Genomic DNA, 23,391 nt, shown 5'->3' with positions numbered 1-23,391 from the left:
ATCTCCACTAAGCCATCTAAGCCAGGAAGCTGTTAATGAGCCCAGGGATATGGGGCCACCACCACTTTCCCCACAGTTGGGAGCCTCTCCCTGCTCTCTCTCTGTCTCTCCCTTTCAGACGTGGATGAATGTGCCACCGGGCTGGCCCAGTGTGCTCACGGCTGCCTCAACACCCAGGGATCCTTTAAGTGTGTATGCCACGCAGGCTATGAGCTGGGTGCCGACGGCCGGCAGTGCTACCGTGAGTTGGTTGTGAGCGGTGGACTGGGGAGTGCTCCGGGTGCTAATGTGGCTCCCCAAGACCCTAAAGTCAGTTTTGGTTGGGCAGCTCTGGGTGTGGGTCCCCAGGGGCTGGTTAGGGAGAGCTGGACCTTGTCCCACACCCCAGCTGTCTGATGTCACCACAGGGATCGAGATGGAGATTGTGAACAGCTGCGAGGCTGGCAATGGCGGCTGCTCACATGGCTGCAGTCACACTAGCACGGGACCCCTGTGCACCTGCCCTCACGGTTATGAGTTGGATGAAGACCAGAAGACCTGCATTGGTGCGAGCCAGTTCCTCCCAGGGTGCCTAGCCCCTCCAGCTCCAGGACTCTGCTACACCCAGACCTGGGCTTGTTTGGGGTCATGACTTGGAATTTTCTTCTCTCTTTGCTGCTCTGACTGCCTGGGCTCAGCAGGAGCTGCAGGAGATCTGATGAGAGTCAGCTCAGCTCACAGGCTTCTGAGTGCTCGCATTGGCCTGTGAGGCTCTGCCTGCCTGCATCCTTAAGGCCATTGACTGTGCATGTGCCTGCTGTGTGTGTGTGTGTGTGTGTGTGTGTGTGTGTGTGTGCTTGTGTGCGTGAGAGAGAGAGAGAGAGAGAGAGAGAGAGAGAGAGAGAGAGAGAGAGATCATGTCCATGTAACCTTGTGTGTGTGGTTGTAGGTGTACATATCTGCATATTGGAATATTGGATATAGCTATGCGAGTTTGGGCAGGAATGAGTAACTACAGATATGTGTGATTCCTTCCAGGTGTGTGTGGCTCTATGCCTGTATACATGATTGCATGCAGTATGCAAGCGGTTGTGAACAGGTTCACATGTGGTCCCATAGGATGGTGTAATGGCATGTACGCGGAATGTGCATGGGTTGTTGCCGTGGGATCGTGGGAGGGTGTATGTGTATCCATGGTGCCAGTAGGCTCCTGCGTGTACCCTGCAGACATCGACGACTGTGCCAACTCCCCGTGCTGCCAGCAGGTGTGTGCCAACACCCCTGGGGGGTACGAGTGCAACTGCTACGCTGGCTACCGGCTCAACCCTGATGGCTGTGCGTGTGAGGGTGAGCACATGCTGCCCGGGAGCAGCTGGGTGATTGGGGGAGAAATATCGGGGTCTGCCTTGGCCCTCCTGAGGTGGACATGCTATCGGCCGGCTTCTTGCTCCGCTTGCGGACATTGATTACCTGCCTGCTGTGAACTCACGCACACCCGTACCGCCCACACTGAACACATGTAAACTTCTGTATGACTTCTTGCATACCACACATAAGTCGTCCATGTAGCTAGCCAGTCTCACACACAGACAGAAACATGTACTTGTATGCAGTCAGGTGCATGTTAATCAGGTGCACACACCATTGTGCCCCCTCCCCACCGCCCTCTGGCCAGTAGTCTCTGGCTTCCCTCACAGGGTTGGGGACATGCTCCTGCCTGTTCTTTAAATGACTCTCCTGACAGATGCCCAGTGTCCCTTCACTCTTGAGTGGAAAGACCATGGCTGGGGGTGGGGGTGGTAGTGCTACTGGCTGCTTAGGGGATTGAGCGCTTGACCCTGTCCGTGAGGCACAGCCGGGACAGGCATGGGTCTCCGGGCTTCTGACCCTGGGAGCACCACCCCAGCAGCGCTGTCTGTCTGCAGATATTGACGAGTGTGCCTTGGGTCATAGCGGCTGTGAGCATCACTGTGCTAATCTGGCTGGCTCCTTCCAGTGCTTCTGTGAGGCTGGTTACCAGCTGGACGAGGACCGCAGAGGCTGCACCCGTGAGCTCCCCCCAGGCATTGCTGCCTTTTGGGTGTCTGATCCCAGTAGCCCACATGTCTGGCATGCCAGCTGGCTTGCCATCACCTCTGTGAGCGTATGGTCCTGTCTCCTGCGGTAGGGGTGGGGCCAGCAGGCAGAGGGAAGCAGGTTGGTGGGATGAGGGCACAGTGTTGCAGGGGGTCTTAGACACCCAGTTTCTGTGCTGACCGGGTGAGGGAAGAGCTGGGCCCTAAGGCAGTGTTGTTGAGTACATGGGCAGGAAAGGCTGAGAGGCCTGCGTGTCCTTCCCCAGCCCTAGAAGAGTCCGTGGTAGACCTGGATGGCCAGCTGCCCTTCGTGCGGCCCCTGCCCCACATCGCGGTGCTGCGGGACGAGCTGCCACAACTCTTCCAGGGTGACTATGGGGCCGAGGAGGAGGCAGCGGAGTTGCGGGGAGAACACACACTCACTGAGAAGTTTGGTGAGGCATGGGCCTGGCCTCATGGTTTCTCCCCTTAGGGGATGGCAGCTTGCAGTCCTGGGCCCTGCTGCCCTATGGGAGGGTTCGCCCCTTATAACACATACAGCTCATTCAGGGCTAAATAGGCCCCCAGCTCCTAGGGTGGGGTTCCCGTATCTCACCTTGGAGCTTAGAGACGAGGGAGCCCCTTGTCCTCTCTTCTTTGGCCCAAGGGCCTGAGGCCAGGGGATCTAGCTCTGACGTCCTTCTCCCCATCTTCCCGCAGTCTGCCTGGACCACTCCTTCGGCCATGACTGCAGCCTGACCTGCAATGACTGCAAGAATGGAGGGACCTGCTTTCCGGGCCTGGGAGGCTGTGACTGCCCAGAGGGCTGGACAGGGATCGTCTGCAATGAGAGTGAGGCACTGGCGGTGGGGGGGGTGTCTAGGCAGAGTCTGTGGGCCCCAAGAGTTGTGAGCATCAATCCTGTATGGTTCCTCCTGCCTAGTTCTGGGGAGAAGAATCTGAGTATGTCCACCCACCCATCTGTCCATCCATCTACCAACCCACCCATCTACCCATCCACACACACACCCATCTGTCCACCCACCCATATACCCACCTACCCATTTATCCACCCACCTACCCATCCATCCATCCACCCACCTACCCATCCATCCATCTACCCACCTACCCATCCATTCATCCACCCACCCATTTATCCACATACCAATGTACCTGTCCCTTCCTCCCTCCCTCTTTCCTTCCCTCCCTCCCTCTCTCCCTCCCATCCACTTACCATCATACCTAATCTTATCTCCCTTTGATAAGAGTCTACTGACTGCCCCCCTCCCCCCCCGTACAAGACATGGTACTAGGATGTGGGGCACTCTGGGAACCAGCAGACAGGGTGTACGATGCTCCCAGCCAGTCTCCAGGGATCACAATGGCAAGCCAACAAACATCTAAGAGTTTTGTTTGTGTCTGTGAAGGAGAGCTAGTGGGCAGGCTTCTCTCGTACAGGTAGTGGGGACTTTGAAACCATCTGATAGGAGCAGAGCCTTACTCAGGGCTACGTAACAGTTTAGCTGCTGAAGCACTCTGGAAATGGATCTGCCTACAGCCTTCCTTGTCTTTCCCAAAGCCTCCTGACTAGGAGGGAATTAGACTCATCTCAGACTGTGAGGATCATCTGAATGGGCCATCTGATTGAAAGGGCTAGCGTGTGTGTGTGTGTGTGTGTGTGTGTGTGTGTGTGTGTGTGTGTGTGTGTGTGTTGATTAGTGATGTCTGCCATGAGTGTGGTCCGGGTCATGTGGCACAAATTGCACCTTTTGCCGTCCCAGGCATTTGTTTAAAACTGGTGCCTTTAATGCCAGAAGGACTACAAGAGTTCCGCCCGCTGGTTGGTAATCCTGGTGCTCCCTGTCATCCCTCTGCAGCTTGTCCTCCAGACACCTTCGGGAAGAACTGTAGCTCTCTCTGCACCTGTCAGAACGGTGGTACCTGCGACCCGGTGTCAGGAGCCTGCCGCTGTCCCCCGGGTGTCAGTGGAGCCCACTGTGAGGATGGTGCGTGTAGCCCCTCCCTCCGGGAACTCTAGGGGAAGGGGAAGCCATACAGTTTCTTATCCTTCTGCCTCCGGGGCTTTCGGCTGTGTGGGAGGTGGGGGGCGTGATGTGGGGGCAAGGGGCGACGGGACAAAGACCTTTAGTGAACCTGGCGTTAGTTTTACCTTGTGGTTTACTTCCTGGGACTTACACACAGAAAGTTGAGACTCAATTCCATGGGTGGAGACTTGCTTGGAATGGATTCCCTGGGGAGGTGGTGAGCCCTTGGGACCTGGGGGCATTCAAGCTGAGCTGGTGATGGCCAGCTGGGATTTGTAGAAGGCATTCTGTCTGTGCTGGTGGCTGCCTGGGGTGATGCTTGACATCCTGTCTGGCCATACTCACAGCACTGTGGGGGAATTACAGTCCATGGGAATAAGCTTCTGGGGGGCGGGCGGCTTTGTCTCTGGGTCACTCGTGTCTTCTGCCACTTTAACTGCTCCTGCTAGAGCGGGAGGACACAGTGGACAGAACCTAGCCCCATGGCCCCAGGGTGACAACAGGGCGCTCCAGCAGCCCACAGTGCTCACGGCTTCTCCCCAACCTTGCTCAGTGTCTCTGTTGTGCTTCTCTTACTCTGTGCTGCCAACATGTGGAGACTGTGGCAGGCTCCAGGCGCCCGTTCTCCTGCCGTCTCGGGGGAGGGCCACCAGATTCCCCAATATGTAAACTAAAGGGGCTTCTGGGGACAGACTGGCTGGTTTTCAGGAGTGGAGGTCTCATGGAGCCCTCGTGTTGGTTTCCCAGGCCTTGGGTGTCCCTTACTACCTGACTCTATTCCTCCAGTCTCTGCCTGTGACCCCATATGACCGCACCTCTCTGCTTCCTTCCTCTCTCTGTCTCAAATGCCACTCGCCTGTAAGCTAAGCACATTTGTTCATTGGATTTGGGGATCTTTGAGCAATGTGGGTGGTCTTATTTCAAGATCCAGGAGACTGGGACATGGCAGCTTTGGGGGATCATTTTCGGTTATCTATGTCCCTTTCAATAGGAGGGACACAAGGCAGGGCAGAGCCAGAGGGCAGTATTTGGAGAAGGGCAGCTTGCCAGGCTGACCAGGTGAGGCCTAGCAGTCATCCCTCTTAGGGCTCAGTATTCTGTGTGGGTCAGAGCTCAGGGCACTTAGGGGAGATTTCGCCCCTCTCAGGGGTGTGCTGATGAGTGTGCTCTGTCTCTGGAATGCTCCGGAATGAGGGATTGTCTAGGACAACCAACAGGCATCCCAGTGGGCACAGCTGTCCTGTTTCCTGTTCCCTGACACGAGGCCTCTCATGTCCCCTCGTCTAAGAACTACGTGTGGGTAGGCCAACTGCAGTTCTCACTAAACTGTCTCTCACAGGCTGCCCCAAGGGCTTCTATGGCAAACATTGCCGTAAGAAATGTCACTGTGCTAACCGGGGCCGATGCCACCGCCTCTATGGGGCCTGCCTCTGTGACCCAGGACTCTACGGCCGCTTCTGCCATCTTGGTGAGTTCTGCCACATTTGTCTGTGTGGATGGGACCATCTGCCTTATGCTGAGTCTCACACTGGGCTGGGAGCGTTGCGGCAGCCACTGTGGATGGAGTCCAAGCATCTGGTGCTCTGTCCCTAGGCTGGTGTCACTTCTGCCTCTCTCTCTCATCTGGTAGTGGAGGCGAGCAGGGACAGACTTCTAGGAAACGTGCAGGACACTGATCTTGCCTTGTGGAACAAAACCAATTCCTCAGAGTCCCCATCTCCAGGGGCACAGACACTCAGGACAGCAGATTAGCAGAGAAAGAGGGGGTAAAGGTAGGGTTTGACATTTGTAAAAGAGTTAATTGAGAGGGGAAAACTGGGGTTGTCCTAGCTGGAAAGTGGTACGATCCAGGGATAGCCTCTCAGCTGTGAGGCCCTGGTTCACAAGCAGATGTGCCCATTCCTAGCATGTTCTGGAAGGGAGCTCAGCTACAGTAGGCCCACCAGGGTCACCCTTGGTGATCCAGGCTGACTGGGGTGAGTGCTGCAGTGGACAGGCCCCTTATGGCTCTGTGTCTGCAGCCTGTCCTCCCTGGGCCTTTGGCCCCGGCTGTTCTGAGGATTGTCGCTGTGAGCAGTCACACACACAGTCCTGTAACCCAAAGGACGGAAGCTGCTCCTGCAGGGCTGGCTTCCGGGGCGAGCACTGCCAGGAAGGTGAGTCCTGAGGGGGAGAGGGAAGGAAGTTCTGGGCCACTGGGAGCCTCACCTCCGCACATGGGAGAGGGAGGCCCTGGGCCACTGGGAGCCTCACCTCCACACCCGGGAGAGGGAGGTCCTGGGCCACTGAGAGCCTCAGCTCCACACCCGGGAGAGGGAGGTCCTGGGCCACTGAGAGCCTCACTTCCACACCCGGGAGAGGGAGGTCCTGGGCCACTGAGAGCCTCAGCTCCACACCCGGGAGAGGGAGGTCCTGGGCCACTGGGAGCCTCGGCTCCACACCCGGGAGAGGGAGGTCCTGGGCCACTGAGAGCCTCGGCTCCACACCCGGGAGAGGGAGGTCCTGGGCCACTGAGAGCCTCGGCTCCACACCCGGGAGAGGGAGGTCCTGGGCCACTGAGAGCCTCACTTCCACACCCGGGAGAGGGAGGTCCTGGGCCACTGGGAGCCTCGGCTCCACACCTCTGTCTCACGTTTCTGTCTTGTTTCTTACTTTGTAGCGTGTGAGCCAGGCTTCTTTGGGCCAGGCTGCAGACACCATTGCTCCTGCCCACCGGGTGTGGCCTGCGACCCTGTGAGCGGCGAGTGTCGGACACAGTGTCCTCCTGGCTACCAGGGGGAGGACTGTAGCCAAGGTGAGTGACTGACCCCTGGGGTTACCTGTACTGGGGAAATTGCAAAAGCACACAGCCGGCCGGAAGCTGCAGATCCGGTGCTGCGTGCCAATAGTCCCTACTGTCACCCCAGTGGCAGGGTGGTGCCTGGACTATCTTAGAGGTGTTCAGAGGAGGAACTGACTCTTCTGCCTGGTTCAGGTCAGAGGAACGGTCAGCAGCTCTGTGGAATGGCAGTTCACTCCTCTCCTCACTGAAGGTCCTGGGAGAGCTCTGGGCTGGAGTCTGGGCAAGATGGATGAGAAGGGAACAAGAGGGAGCAGGTGTGAGAAGGAGCGGGGTGGCCGCTGGGGGAAGGATGCTTTGGAGAGTTCTCACCTGGCCGTGGGGTCTTGAGTCAGGCATGTATGGATGAACACAGAGCCTAGAAAGTCTTAATTAATTGGCAGGTAGGAGAATGGGCCCCAAGACTGCTGAGGGGTAGATTAGGGAGACGGGAGACCCAAGGCAAGGCTGGGGAGCAGGTGGCTTGGTGAATCACATACTCATTTGTTGGAGTCCAGCACATATAGGGCTGGGGAGCGTGACCTAGAGGACCCGAGAGGGATGATTAGGGCATGTGGCCTATACCAGCAGAGCACCCGTGACTAGGTACCATGGACTGTGACCCTTAACGTGAGGATCTGAGCTGTGTAACTTGTGGGATGGCAGGCTGGACTCTCAAACATTCAGCTTAAAGCTTCAGGACCAGGAAAGGATAGAGCCATGTGGTCACAGTCTTCGAGGGAGGGGCAAGGCCCTTGGTGTTTGTGTGGCAGTCAGTATGGCTGTTGCCAGCAGGCTGGAGATGTTTGAACCTCTCTTCGCATTAACTCTTGCTGTCTGTATATCCATTGGTCAGATTAGACAGGAGCTTCAGGGCCTGAGTGTGACCATTTTTGGGTGGGCAAGGACAAGGAGGAGTGCAGGAGCCACAGCCATCCCCTCCCTTGTCCCTCTCTTTAGGGGAGAAAAGCAGAAACGTTCCCAGCACCACCCAGCCAGGTCCAGAGGTCAGCTTGGCAGAGTCAGCCAAGCTGATCCGTCTGAGGGATGAGGCCTGGCAAGGGCTCTCAGGTCTTGTTGGCACAGGAGAGAATATTCAGGGCTCCTGACTCAGTCTGGAGTCCCCAGACCTGGCATGCTCTCAGGACTCTAGTCTCAGGCTGTTCCCCAGCTCCGAGGGTCCCTCTTTCTATCCGTTCAGTGTCTGGGGAGTGGACAGGACCGAGCCTCTGAACAGAGCCACCCAGAACATGCGCACACACATATACCCACATGCCTGTGTAGACACAGACTCATCACATGCCTTCCTTCCTAAGCCTCTATCCTCCCTTTCCAGATTCCGTGCTGCGTGCCAGGCCCAGTGAGGCAGCTGTGCAGCCTTCCCAGCAGCCCTGGGACCAGCCCCCTGTGCTAAAAGGAAAAGGAACCCCCTCTGCCTTTCTTTACTTTATTGAAGCCTCCAGGGCCCCCACGGATAAACCACAGGAAATGACACACATACTTTTACAGAAATGGTTCCCCTTTCCCTTGTTATTAGGTCTGGAAATTATTCCTGCCCCAAGCCCAAGTCCGTGCTCAGGGGAGGAGCTCCTGAGGCCTTGAGGGACCGCCTCACCAGCAACGCTGGGCGCTCTCCCTGGTCTGTGCTGTGTGGTTGTCTTCGTGCGTGCATGCGTGTGTGTGCTCACGCCTGCGTGGGTGCTATGGTCAGGCATCTAACGCATGTACATGTGTTATGCCTGATCCCCGCTGAGTGGCCGGCTGCCTGCCATACCTCTGCATCAGGCCTGCTCTTTCATTCCAGCAATGGGCAGAGTGGGCAGATGCCAGGCAGGCAGAAATCCTGCTGTGACTTCCTCAGTTCCTGCCCCAGTCTCATGAGAGGAGTGCTCTCATAGGGAGCACAAGGTGCTTTACCAAGTGAGACCACTCAGGGCTTCCCGGTACCCAGGGCAGTTTGGGGAGTGGCTGTATGCATTCGTGAGGTCCTGCCTTTGACCATTCCTGTCCAGGACACCCTAATTCCTATACTGCTGTATTCCTTGGTGTAACTTGAGTTTCAGAGTGTGGAGGGCCCCAGACTTCTGGTGTCCTTCCTTACTCTTTGTACCGGTTACCACTTCTTCCCACCCCGCTCCTTCATCCTGCCAGCTGATGGCTACAGCTTTGGGGCTGAGGAGCTGGGTATGAAACAGAGGGGACAGACTGACACACCTTGGTTGAAGTGGCTAGTAGTGGTCCCCTGGATGGACCACCCTGGAACAGGAATTGTCCCCTGCTCCTGGGAGCTCTCCAGGGTCCTGGATGCCCATAGCGTCTGCTTGACAGGTTGCCTGGCCCTCTGGCATTCCTGCCCCTGCCTCTCCCCGTGCCCCAGACTGACCTCTTGCAGACCTCACCCCTGCCAAGTTCCTGTTCCCGTCAACCTGTCCTGTTCTCCGTGGGTCTCCAGAGGATGCTCCTAGCCTTGATAGCTACACAGAGTGACTGAAGCCACCTGCTCTCGCCTGCAGAGTGCCCAGAAGGAACATTTGGTGTGAACTGCTCAGGTTCCTGCTCCTGTGTGGGGGCTCCCTGCCACCGGGTCACAGGACAGTGTCTGTGCCCACCGGGGAAGACGGGGGAGGACTGTGGAGCAGGTGAGTGACAGCTGCTTGGCCCCAGGAGGCCCAGCCCAGGGCTATGTTTAAGAATACCACCCTGGACCACATTTAGGGACCCTTGATCCCAGTCCAAGCTCTGTTTGGGGGACCCCAGTCTAGACTACAGTTAGGGACCCCGATCCCAGATCTGCTTGGGAACCCCACCGTAAACCATGTTGGAAACTCAGCCCTGACCATGAAGTGCTGGGCTCCTTTATGGTAACTTCAGGGACTCATGCTGGAACAAGCCGGGGTGTGGGCGGTGTCTGCAGCTGCCCAGCAAGCCTTGGCCCTGCACTGTGCCCTCCTGGGTCATCAGCTCCCTGTCTCTCTGGCAGGCTCTTTATTTTGCTCTTGAACTGTCCCTGGGGTGCCCTGCAGCCCTGGAGTTCTGAGGCCTGCCTCATTCCTTAGCAGTCTTATATGGGAGCAGTGGTCCCCTCTCTGGATTATGGCAGGAGAGGCCTCCAGTGATGTATTGGGCACACACCAGTGTGTCAGCTAGGGTACAGGGGAAAGAATAACTGACCCTTGAAGTGGGCTCTAGATTGTCCCGAGGGCCGTTGGGGGCTTGGCTGTCAGGAGATCTGCCCTGCGTGCGAACACGGTGCCAGCTGTGACCCTGGGACCGGAGTCTGCCTGTGCCTCCCTGGCTTTGTTGGTAGCCGCTGCCAGGATGGTGAGTATGGCTGGTGTCTGACCTCAACTTCCACGAGTGGCCCTGGGCGGGTGCGCCAGGCTGCCATGCTCACCCTCTTTATCACCAACAGCTTGCCCAGCTGGCTGGTTTGGAACTGGCTGCCAGATGAGGTGTGCTTGTGCCAACGACGGGCACTGCCACGCAGCCACTGGACGCTGTAGCTGTGCTCCTGGGTGGACTGGTCTCAGCTGCCAGAGAGGTATGTGGGTCCTTTGCCCAACCTTTGTGCACAGGTCCCTCCCTTGCCCCTGTCCCAGTACGACCTGGCCGGGGAGCTCGCCCAAGGTGACTGAACTCTCTCTGTTGCAGCCTGTGACAGTGGACGTTGGGGGCCCGACTGCATCCACGCTTGCAACTGCACTGCAGGCCATGGGAGCTGTGATGCCATCAGTGGCCTATGCCTGTGCGAGGCTGGCTACGAAGGTCCTCGTTGTGAGCAGTGTGAGTACTGGCCTGGCACTTGTACCCCTCTCTCAGTGTGCACAGACATGCCCAGGCATGTGACCACACACACGAGAACACTTGCATATGCATTTACACGCGTACACATGTACCTGAGTATTCCGGTGTACACATACCATACATGCACCTGTCAGTGGCAGACTTCAAGCTCGCCTTTAGTAGCAGGTGCAGAGTTGGGGCTGCCCCAGCCGGGTGGGGGGCGAGGAGGGTTCCTTAGGCCCCTGTATGTGTCCTTCCAAGGCTTGCGGATGGGCTGAGTCAGAGTAGCTGGTTTTAGAGGCTGTCCTAGTGAGAGCCTATGTGGGCTCTGAAGATGAGGTCTGGGGAAAGGGTAGGGAGGAGGGGTGTGGTCAGGCCAAGTATCCCCACCATTGGGAGGGGAGGGGCTTCTTTGTCAGGCCAGACTCTTGGTGTCCTAACTAACTGTGAGCTGGCTTTTGTGTCTCAGGGTGTCGCCAGGGGTACTTTGGGCCTAACTGTGAACAGAAGTGCAAGTGTGAGCATGGGGCAACCTGTGACCATGTCAGCGGGGCCTGTACCTGCCCGGCCGGCTGGAGGGGAAGCTTCTGTGAACATGGTGAGCTGAGTGCAGGCTGGGGCGTGAGCGTGGTGAGCTGGGTGCAGGCTGGGGCGTGAGCATGGTGAACTAGGGGTGCAGGCTGGGGTGTGAGCTGGGTGCAGGCTGGGGTGTGAGCGTGGTGAGTTGGGGTGTGAGCGTGGTGAGCTGGGTGCAGGCTGGGGCGTGAGCGTGGTGAGCTGGGGCGTGAGCATGAGGAACTAGGGGTGTAGGCTGGGGTGTGAGCATGGTGAGCTGGGTGCAGGCTGGGGTGTGAGCGTGGTGAACTAGGGGTGCAGGCTGGGGTGTGAGCATGATGAACTAGGGGTGCAGGCTGGGGTGTGAGCTGGGTGCAGGCTGGGGTGTGAGCGTGGTGAACTAGGGGTGCAGGCTGGGATGTGAGCATGGTGAACTAGGGGTGTAGGCTGGGGCGTGGGCATGGTGAGCTGGGTGCAGGGCAGGGTCCTCTGGCCTCTGAGCCTCTTGTCAATGCCACTTTCGTCTGCAGCCTGCCCCGCTGGCTTCTTCGGGATAGACTGCGCCCACGCCTGTAACTGCTCTGCTGGGGCCACCTGCGATGCTGTGACCGGCTCCTGCATCTGCCCAGCTGGCCGCTGGGGCTCACGCTGCGCCCAGAGTATGTAAGGGGCCTCAGCGTGGGTTCTGTGGGAGCACAGGTTCTTCATGACGGGGTGGGGGCAGGGGACACCCCTGAGTCCCCTTCCTGGCATCCACCTGAGGACACAGCTTCTTCACCCATGAGATTCTAAATGACCACCCCTTTGGTGGCTGCTCTGCTGAGAGGTGGCCCTGAGACTCTAGCATGTTGTTTCCACTCCCTGACACCTTCTCCTGGAGTCCCCTGGCTATGCCCCTGATGGCTCCTCTCTGTTTACAGCTTGCCCATCCCTCACTTATGGGCTTAACTGCAGCCAGATTTGTACCTGTTTCAACGGGGCCTCCTGTGACCCTGTCCATGGGCAATGCCACTGTGCCCCTGGCTGGATGGGACCCACCTGCCTGCAGGGTAAGCCCTGCCTAGGAGTTCAGGGTCCATTCCTGGGTAATGGTCTCCCAGTGGGGCCATGGAGGGACATGTGTGCATGGGATGCCAGGGCAGGTGCAGGGCTTACCTGTCAGCATGACCTTTGGGGGAGGGGGGGAGTTGGGAGGGATCTTGACTCTGGACAGACACTGAGGCTTGCTTCTGCTTTCTGGGCCTTAGCCTGCCCTGCTGGCCTATACGGCAAGGACTGTCAGCATTCCTGTCTTTGCCGCAACGGAGGGAGCTGTGACCCCATCTCGGGCCAGTGCACGTGCCCAGAGGGCTGGACCGGCTTGGCCTGTGAGAAAGGTGAACTGGCTGGCCTGGGTAGTAGACATGTCCTAAGGCCTAAGAGGACTCCCTTTTGAGGGTCAGCACCCTGAGGGTGGCTGTGGTGTCTAGCCTTCCACCCAAGGACACAGGTGTAGGGATGTTGGGCTAGTATCTCCCGAACAGAACCATAGCCCAGAAAGTCAGACCCTCCCTGCCTGTTCTTTTTCAGAGTGCCTTCCTGGACACTATGGAGCTGGCTGTCAGCTCAGCTGCAGTTGCCTTAACGGAGGCATATGTGACCGGCTCACAGGCCGCTGTCTCTGCCCAGCGGGCTGGACTGGGGACAAGTGTCAGAGCCGTGAGTGGGGTCTGGGAAGCTGGGACGTTCTGCCAAGGGTGACACAATTTTACTCCATGCTGAAGATATGGGCCAGGCCTGGTTCTCACCAATGTGGCCCACTGTTGAATGGGTTCAGGGCCTCCTGGCTGTACCTAAGAGGCCAATCTGATTGGCTGGTTTGTTTTTATTTTGGAGAGAGGGGTGTACCTCATCTCAAGGCTTCAGAGAGAAAGACTTGGTCTCTGGACTTGAAGCCTATACTGCCCAGGGCTCCATGATTACAAGATGCTGCCCAGGCTGTAGCTTTTGTGACCATGGTCCTTATTCACCCCTCCATGCTTTGAACCCCTCAGAGTCTGGACAAGTGGATACTGGGCTGGCTCGCCCTCATTCTAACCTGCAAAGTCTTCCACTCATTGGCCCCCTTTCTATGCAGGCCAACCTAGACAACCCCTTGCTCAGACCTAAACGTGGGGCTGCTGAAGCTTACAGGCCAAGTCAGAATTCTCAGGGATTGCCAATGACTCTTCATGGCTTCTAGACCCAGCCTCCCCTTTCCCCTCGACTTCCATGGGCAGAGACCCCAGGGCTGTAATTCCCAGCCTTCCTGTCTGTCTCTTATGCCACAGCCTGTGCCAAGGGCATGTTTGGAGTTCACTGTGAAGAGCATTGTGCCTGCCGGAGAGGTGCCACCTGCCACCATGTCACCGGGGCCTGCCTCTGTCCCCCAGGATGGAGGGGCACACAGTGCGAGGATGGTGAGCCTAGGCAGTAGAGCACAAATCCATGGCTGGGAGGGAGCTGGTCCTGCACACCTCGCCTAGACAGGAGTGCACGGATCCATAGCTGGGAGGGAGCTGGCCCTGCACACCTCACCTAGACAGTAGGGCACAGAGCAGACGGCTGGGAGGGAGCTGGCCATGCACACCTCGCCTAGACAGTAGAGCACGGATCCATGGCTGGGAGGGAGCTGGCCCTGCACAGCCGTTTCGGGGCTCCCAGCCATCCACCTCCAGGAAAGCCTGCCTAATTCTCCCTTTCCTGCAGCCTGCCCACGTGGCTGGTTTGGAGAGGCCTGTGCCCAGCGTTGCCGCTGCCCACCTGGTGCCCCCTGCCACCATGTTACTGGGGAGTGCCATTGTCCCCCTGGCTTCACTGGACCTGGCTGTGAGCAGGGTAAGTGCTCCCCCCAACATCTACTCTGTAGAGTGGGACAGCTCGGGGATTCCCGAGGGCTAGACCAGGTCTGACCCTACCCAACTTATACCCAGCCTGCCAGCCTGGCACCTTTGGAAAGGACTGTGGGCACCTATGCCAATGTCCTGGTGAGACCTGGACCTGCCACCCTGCTTCAGGGGCCTGCCTATGTGCTGCTGGTTACCATGGCACTGATTGTCAGCAACGTGAGTGCTGCCCATTGCCTCAGGGAAGCTGGGGTTCTGTCTGCTCTTCTGGTATGCAGGGTGGAGGGGATGTAGCTCGCTGGGCGGCCATGCCATGTTCAGGGCTACAGCTTGCAGAGCGGCCATGCCATGTTCAGGACAGCTGAAGCTTGCAGGGCAGCCATGCCGTGTTCAAGGCTGCAGCTCGCATGTTTGACTCCAGCCCCCGGCTTATGTAGCAGACCCTCTGTCTCCCTGCAGGATGCCCACCTGGGCGCTATGGGCCAGGCTGTGAACAAGTTTGTAAGTGTCTCAATGGTGGCTCTTGCGACACGGCCACGGGAGCCTGCTACTGCCCTCCTGGATTCCTGGGGTCTGACTGCAGCCTCGGTGAGTGGCCAGGTTGCAGGGCTGGATGGCTTAGTGTTGAAATTCTGGAAGAGGGGGTAGGGCCCTGCTGGCCAGCCTATAGGAGGACATCCAGCCCCCTGCCCACCCCTGATTCTTGGGCCCCCCATTACTGAACTAAGGTAGAGTGTCAATAGGGTGTTCTGCCCTGGGGCATCAGTGTGATCCCAGAGGGCCCCCGTCTTCTGGCCAACTCTGTCCCAGATATATACTGGGCACTGAGTACATTTCTGCAGCCAGCCATCCCGCCCAGGAAAGGGACTTTTTCCTTAGTCACACGGGGATTTTCCTCCCTTGAAATCCAGGCGGGGCTGGGGGTGTTGTGTCGGTGTGTCTCTGTGGAGATGGCCTGGGACCCAGCTCCCAGCAGAACCTTGTCATGGAGCCTCTGACAGAGCCCAGGTGGAAGCAACCGCTTACCTGCTCTCTCCACAGCCTGTCCCCAGGGTCGCTTCGGCCCCGGCTGTACCCATGTGTGTGCATGTGGGCAAGGGGCGGCCTGTGATCCTGTGTCAGGGACTTGTGTCTGTTCTCCTGGGAAGACTGGAGTCCACTGTGAACATGGTGAGTGTCTGCCGGGGACTGGGCACATGCACAGTTCGCTGACATGTCACCGAGTCACGGAGCAGGCTGCTGAAGTAAGCCCATCACGAGGTGTGTGTGTGTGTGTGTGTGTGTGTGTGTGTGTGTGTGTGTGTGTGTGTGCCCATTCCCCAGGGACACAGTCACACGCACAGCCACTGTGGATTCTCCAGAAGCCTTGGCTGAGAAGCTGTGTCCTCACCATATGGACAGCTTGCCCTGATGGCAAACAGGTCATCTCATGCCAGCTCAGGCCCCACCCACACAGGACTCTTGAGACTCGGTTCACTTAGTGGCCTGTTCATGTCTCCGTGACGGGTGGAACCTCTTCCTGAACCTGGTAGCTCTTTGTGTCCTGAAGACCCCGGTCCCCTTTATCTTAGAGTGGCCCTCAGTCCTGGTGCTGTGGACACCATGAGGGCAAGGCCAGCCCTAGGCAGCTCAGGAAGCATTTGTTGAGTGAATGCCAGTCTGTGGGGAGGGGCGCATGTCCCCCAGAACGTGTCTACCCCTTGCTAGAGCTCTCAGCTGTGCCTTCTGCCCCTAGGGTGTCCCCAGAATCGGTTTGGCAAGGGCTGTGAGTTCCAGTGTGCCTGCAGGAATGGCGGCCTGTGTCATGCTACTAATGGCAGCTGTTCCTGCCCGCTGGGCTGGATGGGGCCACACTGCGAGCAGGGTGAGTTTCTGAGAGCAGCTGGGCCGAAACGTCCACACGTGTCTATCGAGTAGGGAGGGCCTTGCTCTGGACCCTGAGAAGGATGCAGAGGTCAGGTCCGGGGCGGCTGTGTAGGGGCACAGACTCAGGTGCACTTAAGAAACCTGTATCCTATCCCTGCACAGCCTGCCCTGCTGGGCACTATGGTGCCGCCTGCCTCCTCAAGTGCTCCTGTCAGAACAACGGCACGTGTGAGCCCACCATGGGGACCTGCCACTGTGGTCCTGGCTTCTATGGTCGAGCTTGTGAGCACTGTGAGTGGGGCTGTCCCCTTACCTTGGACACGCCATCCAGGCTGGTCCTGGTTCTGAGAGCAATGGCCGCTTTCTCAGTCAATGTCCATGGGGAGAGATGGGCTGAGCCAGATCAGGCTCTGGGCTGGAGGTGCCTGCTCAGGGTCACACAGGACAGGTGGAAGATGGGCTCCTAGGCCAGCTCCTTATGCCTCTCATGTGAGCCCTGGCTGGGATGCTGGCTTATGGTGGTAGCTAGGAAGGAGGGAGATTAGGACATTCAGGGAAGGGCCTCTCTCAGTTCTTGGGTTCGATCCTTTGCTCATTCTGGGAAATCTGGGGGTTTCTGCTGCCTCCTGCCCTCAACCCACCCTAACCAGGGTCCTCCTTCAGCCTGCCCTCCTGGCTTCCACGGATCTGGTTGCCAGGGAGTCTGTGAGTGTCAACAGGGAGCCTCCTGCGACCCTGTCAGCGGCCAATGCCTCTGCCCCACTGGCTTTCACGGCCAGTTCTGCGAGAAGGGTGAGCATCAGCCCCCACCTAGCCCCTTTACCCTTTCCTCCTCTCGGTTGGTTTGGGGACGGGACCACAGAGCCTGTTGCCCCCACCAGGGTGCCAGCCAGGCTTTTTTGGAGATGGTTGCCAGCAGCAGTGTGACTGCCACAAAGGGGTGCCCTGTGATCCCGTCAGCGGCCTCTGCCTTTGCCCGCCAGGGCGTACAGGAGCCACATGTGACCTGGGTGAGTGGGGGGTCCTGCTCAGGGTGGGACCTGAGGGTAGGTCTCCACCAATAGCACATATCAAATCATGTGGGCTGCATACCTGCATGCCAGGCCTCAGCCTGGTCACTGTGCCTTCCTGTGGTCTCTGCTCCAGCCTGAGCCCTCTGGGGGCCATTGACAGTGGCCAGAATATGATAAACCAAGCACAGACACCCACTGTGGCTGCCAAGGGTAGGCCCTGCTCTGTGGTAGTCTAGAGTCCCTGGCTCTATCTGGCTGTCAGAGAAAGGCTTCAATCAGGTGGAAATATGTCCACGGCCCCTTCAGACCAGACTGCCTAAGGATGGGGGGGGGGCTGTCCCACTGGGAGAAAAAACTGAGTTTATGACTTTTGGATTCATGTAACCTTGGGGAAGCAGCTGTGGCTGCTCTATACCGCCTCACTAACCCTGACACCAGGCAGGAATATGTGCCCAGGGCTTGTGGCTGGTGTTTTTCCATGTAGGAGCCCACGGTTACAGCATAGACTTTTTAAAAAGTGCATAGGAACTGTTATCCTTTTCAGAGGAAACTGAGGACCATGGTTTTGTCTCCTCCTTCCTCAGTGGACCTCATGCCCCCCTGGGCTGTCTACCCATGGTCCAGGCAGATAGAATGGCGATTTATGCGTTTCTCTCCTACCTCCTGCCCCTACAGATTGCAGAAGGGGCCGCTTTGGGCCGGGCTGTGCCCTGCGCTGTGACTGTTGGGGTGGGGCTGACTGCGACCCCATCAGTGGGCAGTGCCATTGTGTGGACGGCTACACAGGGCCCACTTGCCGGGAAGGTGAGTCAGGTTCTCAGGGGAGGAACCGAAGACTTCCCTGCCCCTGGCCAGGAGCCCACCCCTTGTCCTAATACCACCACCAAGTGAGAAACTCAGCCATCCCTTCCTGGCACCCACAGAGTGCACACAGCTAGTGGTGGGTGAGTAGGCCTCAAGCCAGTTCCCGTGGGCAAGAATGGGACGCACTGCCAGCCTGGAGCACCAGCCTTTACCCTCGAGTGACCTGCAGGTTCCGTGGGATCTCACAGATCCCTATGCAGGCGGGGCTGGATGATTCAGGACATGTGGGTGCTGTGTGCCTACATATCTGTGAGCAGCATTGTATGCATGCTAATCAGTACATGCATGTACACCAGCGTGTTGCGAGATAGTGCATGTGTCCATGTGCCAGTACACCAGAGCAGCGACACAAGCGTGTGAGGCAGGCTTGCTGTGTACACCTGTGTATTTGAATGTACTGTGTACATGCTTCAGGCGTATGTCCTCTTGGTGCGTGTCTTCCTAGTGTGTATGCCCCAGGTGTGTGTGCACTCCAGATATGTCTTCCTGATACATGAGTGTTCCAGGTATGCATCTTCATGGTGTATGTGCTCAAGGTACATGTTCTGTAAGGGTATGCATGGGCTTTAGGTATGTATTTTCAGGGTGCGTATGTGTTCCATGTATACACTCTGCAGGTATAAGTTTGAGCTAGGTATGTGTTTCCCGGGTGTGTGTGTTCCGTGTGTACATGGCTTCAGGTGTACATGTGTGCCCACATCTTTGTGCACCACGTACCTATGCTTGCTCCTGTGATGTCCATGCACCAGGCATGCATGCATACATACTCTGTGGAATTCAAGTGCGTATGTTATGGTGCATACCTGTGCCAGGCATGTATGTTCCAGTACACGTGTGTGCACCAGACATGCATGTGTTCACATGCTTTATTATATACTATGCCTGTGTGTACCCACGGCACCTCCCATCCACGAGGTAGAGCTGGTTATGCTGCACCCCGTGAATGGCCACAGTCCGCATGACATCTCTTGTTGGCTCCCCAGGCCCAGTCTGTGGAGCGTGCTGGGACGGATCTCTGTAGAGGGTAGGACATGAAAGAGAGGAGGGCCTAGACCTAGGAGTCCTCAGCCTGAAGACATTCAGTGCAGATGGGATACCGCCTGCATCATTTTTAGCCTCTCCAAGGTGGTCTGGCCTCAAACTACTAAGAGCCATGCTGGGAGCTCGTGGGTAGGTGGGTAGGTTCAGGTTCAGGGTTAGGTTGCAATTTGCTGACCAGTGCCTGTGTACATAATGCTATCCACAGTGGCACCCAGTGGTCAAATCTGGTACTACACCCAGGGCCTTGACTTGGCATTTAGCAGATCTCTGAGGATGGGGCTGTGGGGGAGAGAGAGCATTGGTGGCCCCTGGGAGTCCTGGGATAGTCCTTTTCCCTGGGGTGAGCTTGGCTAAACCTTGGGTGAAGCTTTTCCCACCCAGCTTCAAAGCCCTGTCTCCCACCCTTCTTGGAATTGACAGAGTGGGAGCTGAGCAGACCCCTCCCCCACTGCTCTTGTGAGCATGGAATGGAGAAGGTTATGATGGTGGCTGTGTGGGGTCCCTGTGGGCGTGGGCGATTGATGCCTTACTGGCCCATTACTGGTGTCTACCCACGTGGACAACATGAGCTGTCTATGGCCCACCTCCCTGGGAGCCCAGAGTTCATGTGGAGATCACGCTTGCCCAGACACGCACGGCTCTCTGGTTAGGCCCAAGGGAGTAGCCCACACAGTGATGAACATCACTTCCCTTCCCTGTGCCTTGAGAACCTGAACCTTGGAGATGGGACCGGACCACAGTGTGAGAGGAATGGGCTATTGCCTTTACCGGACTTGGCCAATGAGGGAAGAAGGTCACCACCTTCATCCTGGAATTGGCCATCTTGAGGATTCCCACCGCACTTTGTGGCTGACCCTCCTTTCTTCCTGTGTCTCCAGTGGCCACACAGCCATCCTCCGGCAGACCAGCACCCCAGCAACCCAGCAGCAGGGCCATGAAGCATTAGCTCATGGAAGTCCCACAGAGGACCGCTACCGTGTTCCAGCCCAATGGACCGAGAGGACATGTGTGGACTCCTGGATCCACACCTCCTCCGGGAAGCGATGGATCTCTGTGGAGGGCTGTGGATGGTCGCACAGCTACCTACCAAGGCCTCGTGGCCATGGGGAAGAAGTCTCCAGTGAACACAAGGAGCCCAGGGAAGAGGACCAGGCCTCAGGCCGCCATGTACACGGGCACCCTCTGGGCTGTGCTGTGGAATCCTGGCTCTCTTTTGGGACCTGGGTTGGGACCAAGGCTCCACCTGCCTGACAGGTCCTTCTGGTGCTAAGGCCGCGGACTGCTGCAGCCAGCCAACTGTTTACCTGGAAACGCCGTCCGGCCCGTATTTATGTAAAGGTATTTATGGGCAATTCCACTTGCCATTGCGGCCCTGGGTCAGCTGGAAGCCCCCATCCCGGAAGCTTGGACTCAGGCCGCTGGGCCGTGGGATCTCCAGTTTTGTAAAGTCCCGAGAGTTAAAGGCACACTGGTGTCCTCGTGGCCTGGGTTTGTGTGCTTTTCATAGACTCGGTGTGGGTCCTCCCAAGAGCAGCTGGCTGGAGGGCTTTCGCATGGGAGCCGGCCCAGCCAGGGAGGCCCTCTCTAGTGACAGGGGCCACACTGGTCATAGTGGGGTTCTTCTGGCTTCTGACTCCTGGTCAAGGAGAACACACTGGTGCCTAAGACACCTCCAGAGAGCTGGAAAGTGACTTCCTGTAGGAAGGACGTCTCAGAGGGAGCAGGGGAGAGCCCACCCAGCAGGGTGAGGGACAGAGAGCATCACAGGAGCCAGGGCTCCCTGTGGATTGAGGCTGAGGCCACAGGTGTAGCCCAGAACTGAGCTGCGGTGTGGGGGTGGGAAATGTCCTGAGGACAGCAAAAATTGAGGGAGAGCTGGACTTGGATCCGAGACTCTGCCCCCACCTCCCGCCTGGAGTAGTCTCTTGTTTGGATCTGGGTAGTGGCTGCCTCCTTCCTCTCTCCCACAGAAATGGAGGCAGCCGAAACCTCAGGGACACTCTGTGGGCTCCAGTGGGATGGGCAGCAGGGGGAGCCATGCCCGTCGGCCGCTGCACACAGACTTAGAGGAAGAAGGGACAGGATACAGATCCCGGGAAGCTGGAGTTATAGGACATGAGTCACTTGATGTGGGTGCTAAGAATTGCATGCAGGTTCTAAAAGCAAGATAGCTCTTAACCACTGAACCATCTCTTCAGCCCCTGGGGAAGGAGTCTTACTGTTGTGAGGGTGCAAAGCATTGTGGCTGTCTATGCACATGCATGCACACATACGTACATACATACACAGCAAATGGTCAAAAATCCACAGAGCAATGGTGGCTGTCACAGGTAGAGAGAAATGCATTGCAACAGAGTGTAACACACTCTGTAGAAACCTGTAGGTTAGGCAGACTGAACAGCGATGATCAATCTGCAAAGCTTTAACATGTTATATATGTACCTCTGATGTTTATGTTTTACAGATACACATCTGTATTTCTAGGCAATCTTTGTAGTCATCAGACAGGGCTGTGGGTGTGGATGGTACTGGGACCAACTCAAGCCCTTCATACACCAGGCAGATGCTCTACAATCTAGTGACATGTAAGAAAACCAAAATACTTTCCTTTGAAGATTAATATGCTCATCAGACCATAGGTTGGTTGGTTGATTGAGACAGGCTTTAGCATGTAGCCCTGGCTAGTCTGGAGTTTTGTTATGTAGACCAGGTTGACTTGGACTTGGAGGCCCTCCTGTCTCTGCTTCCCAGGTGCTGGGATTACAGGCATGTACCACCATGCCTGACTAGACTGATGTTTTCAAATATGATGTGAGAAAAATAAGGGAGAGGCAGCTATAGACAGCATGGAGATTTTACAGAGAATGTGACAGGCAACTGTGAGCTAGCACCTTTACAACGGGAATGCGGATACATTTTGGGGGAAAGAAAAATGTCAGGATTGGCATAAGTAGAGATTAAAGGAACTTGGGGCTGGCAAGATTGCTCAGTGGGTGCCCGACTCTCAGCCTGAAGAGTTGAGTTGGAGCCTGGGACCCATATGGTAGAATGTAGGGCACAGAACAGATGGCTCAGCCATTAACAGCATTGCTGCCCCTGCAGAGGTTCTGTCAGTTCCCAGCGCCTTATGCAGTGGGTCACAGTCCTCTACAGCTCCAGCTCCAGCGATGATCACACCCTCTTTTGGCTTCACCACATGGGGCTCCAGGCATGAAAGCAAAACGCTCATTCACATCAAATAAAAATACTTTCTTAAAAAGTAGAATTCAGAAAAAAGGAAATAGGAGACAGTGGGCCCGTTGTGATGTGATGGAAGGGACAACCTCTGAACTGAGTCAGATTTGCCGTAGCCTGTTCAGTCAGAGGTCCAGGGACGGGTGACGGCTGGTGTCATTCAACAAGCAGGGATGAGGACAAGGAATCGATGGTCCAGACACACTGACTGCTAAGGACATGGGAGGGCCGTTCTCACCAGAATGGCAGTCCTAACCGTGGCTTCGCTTTCTTGGGGGCAAAGCTAGAGTCTTAGGAGAAGCTGGAGAGCTGGGGTCCCTCCCAAGTGTAGCCCCCATGTTAGTGCCTCTTACGGCCACCAGGGGGCCTGAGAGGAAAACCACCACCACCACCGGCTCCTGGCAGAGTCAGGGATGTTCTGGAAGGACTGGAAGTGAGTCTGGTGAGCAGAGGGAAACAGCAATTCCAAGGCCGGGCGAAGGTGAAGTTGCATGCACATCGGTATGGTATCGAAGCTGGACTCATTTTTCTCACGCTCCCTGGAGGAGAGGCTAGAGGCCTGGACTTTCTCTGGAACTGGTCCACGGCACTTGAACCATCACTATGCCTCAGATACCTCTGACTCAAGCCAAAGTGTGCACACCCGCCAGGCCTAGCCCTGTCTACTCTGCTCATATCAGGGAAGGCACAGAGGTTGGCTGAGAAGAAGGGCCAGGGCTCCCAATGCCCCACAGATCAACAGCCGCTGAAGCATTGAACCACGGCTGGCAACACTGCTGCAGGTGGGTCAGGGCACCAGGCACCTGAGGATCTGGTCCCACTTAGCCCCAACCAGACCACAGACCTCCCTGGAGGTGGGTAGGGTATTAGAAGCCTTGATGTCCTCCGGCAAGCCCATGACCCCAACAGTGGGCAGAGACCCCCAACAGTTGCCCCATCTGCGACAGGAAGGTCTCTCTCTGCAGGAGGAACGGACTGAGGCTCCCCAGCTGAGTGGGTGGGCAGGGCATCCCGCATGATCCCCATTATTGGAGGGGGGCACAGAAATGTGCCAACAAAGGATGGACTTTCTGCAGTTGGGGAGCAGGGCTGGCTCTGTCCTTGGGACCCCCAACCCTCACAACCCTAGGCTTCTATCAGTGGGGGAGGTTTCCTGACCTGGTCCTGTACCAAATGACCTCTGTCAGTGCATGATGTCCATCCTCCCCCAGGCACTGCAGTATCCATGTCCCTTGGCTTCCATCACTTGCAAACTGAGTCAGGACTGTGGGGTCA

General features: G+C 57.1%; 1 protein-coding gene across 2 annotated transcripts in view; it reads left to right on the top strand.

Annotated features, from left to right (window-relative positions):
• Positions 1–20,364, top strand: part of Megf6 (multiple EGF like domains 6) — a 99,417-nt gene extending 79,053 nt beyond the window's left edge. For both annotated transcript variants that reach the window (XM_087906798.1, XM_087906799.1), the window contains 30 exons: positions 119–241; positions 408–545; positions 1,207–1,326; positions 1,905–2,027; positions 2,321–2,488; positions 2,754–2,885; positions 3,911–4,039; positions 5,418–5,546; positions 6,100–6,234; positions 6,738–6,872; positions 9,410–9,535; positions 10,086–10,217; positions 10,309–10,437; positions 10,548–10,679; positions 11,149–11,277; positions 11,765–11,893; positions 12,155–12,283; positions 12,482–12,610; positions 12,804–12,932; positions 13,544–13,672; positions 13,962–14,090; positions 14,186–14,317; positions 14,558–14,686; positions 15,140–15,268; positions 15,834–15,962; positions 16,127–16,255; positions 16,628–16,756; positions 16,846–16,974; positions 17,653–17,781; positions 19,761–20,364. In XM_087906798.1, coding sequence (XP_087762924.1) covers positions 119–241; positions 408–545; positions 1,207–1,326; positions 1,905–2,027; positions 2,321–2,488; positions 2,754–2,885; positions 3,911–4,039; positions 5,418–5,546; positions 6,100–6,234; positions 6,738–6,872; positions 9,410–9,535; positions 10,086–10,217; positions 10,309–10,437; positions 10,548–10,679; positions 11,149–11,277; positions 11,765–11,893; positions 12,155–12,283; positions 12,482–12,610; positions 12,804–12,932; positions 13,544–13,672; positions 13,962–14,090; positions 14,186–14,317; positions 14,558–14,686; positions 15,140–15,268; positions 15,834–15,962; positions 16,127–16,255; positions 16,628–16,756; positions 16,846–16,974; positions 17,653–17,781; positions 19,761–19,828 — 3,857 coding nt within the window. In that variant the 3' untranslated portion in view covers positions 19,829–20,364. The remainder of the gene's footprint in view (positions 1–118; positions 242–407; positions 546–1,206; positions 1,327–1,904; positions 2,028–2,320; positions 2,489–2,753; positions 2,886–3,910; positions 4,040–5,417; positions 5,547–6,099; positions 6,235–6,737; positions 6,873–9,409; positions 9,536–10,085; positions 10,218–10,308; positions 10,438–10,547; positions 10,680–11,148; positions 11,278–11,764; positions 11,894–12,154; positions 12,284–12,481; positions 12,611–12,803; positions 12,933–13,543; positions 13,673–13,961; positions 14,091–14,185; positions 14,318–14,557; positions 14,687–15,139; positions 15,269–15,833; positions 15,963–16,126; positions 16,256–16,627; positions 16,757–16,845; positions 16,975–17,652; positions 17,782–19,760) is intronic.
• The last annotated feature ends 3,027 nt before the right edge of the window (positions 20,365–23,391 follow it).

This window comes from Myodes glareolus, chromosome 6 (assembly GCF_982192425.1).
Source record: "Myodes glareolus chromosome 6, mMyoGla1.1, whole genome shotgun sequence".
NCBI classification, from domain to species: Eukaryota; Metazoa; Chordata; class Mammalia; order Rodentia; family Cricetidae; genus Myodes; species Myodes glareolus.
Note: the sequence above shows the minus strand (reverse complement) of the source record. Positions and strands in the feature narration are given on the sequence as shown.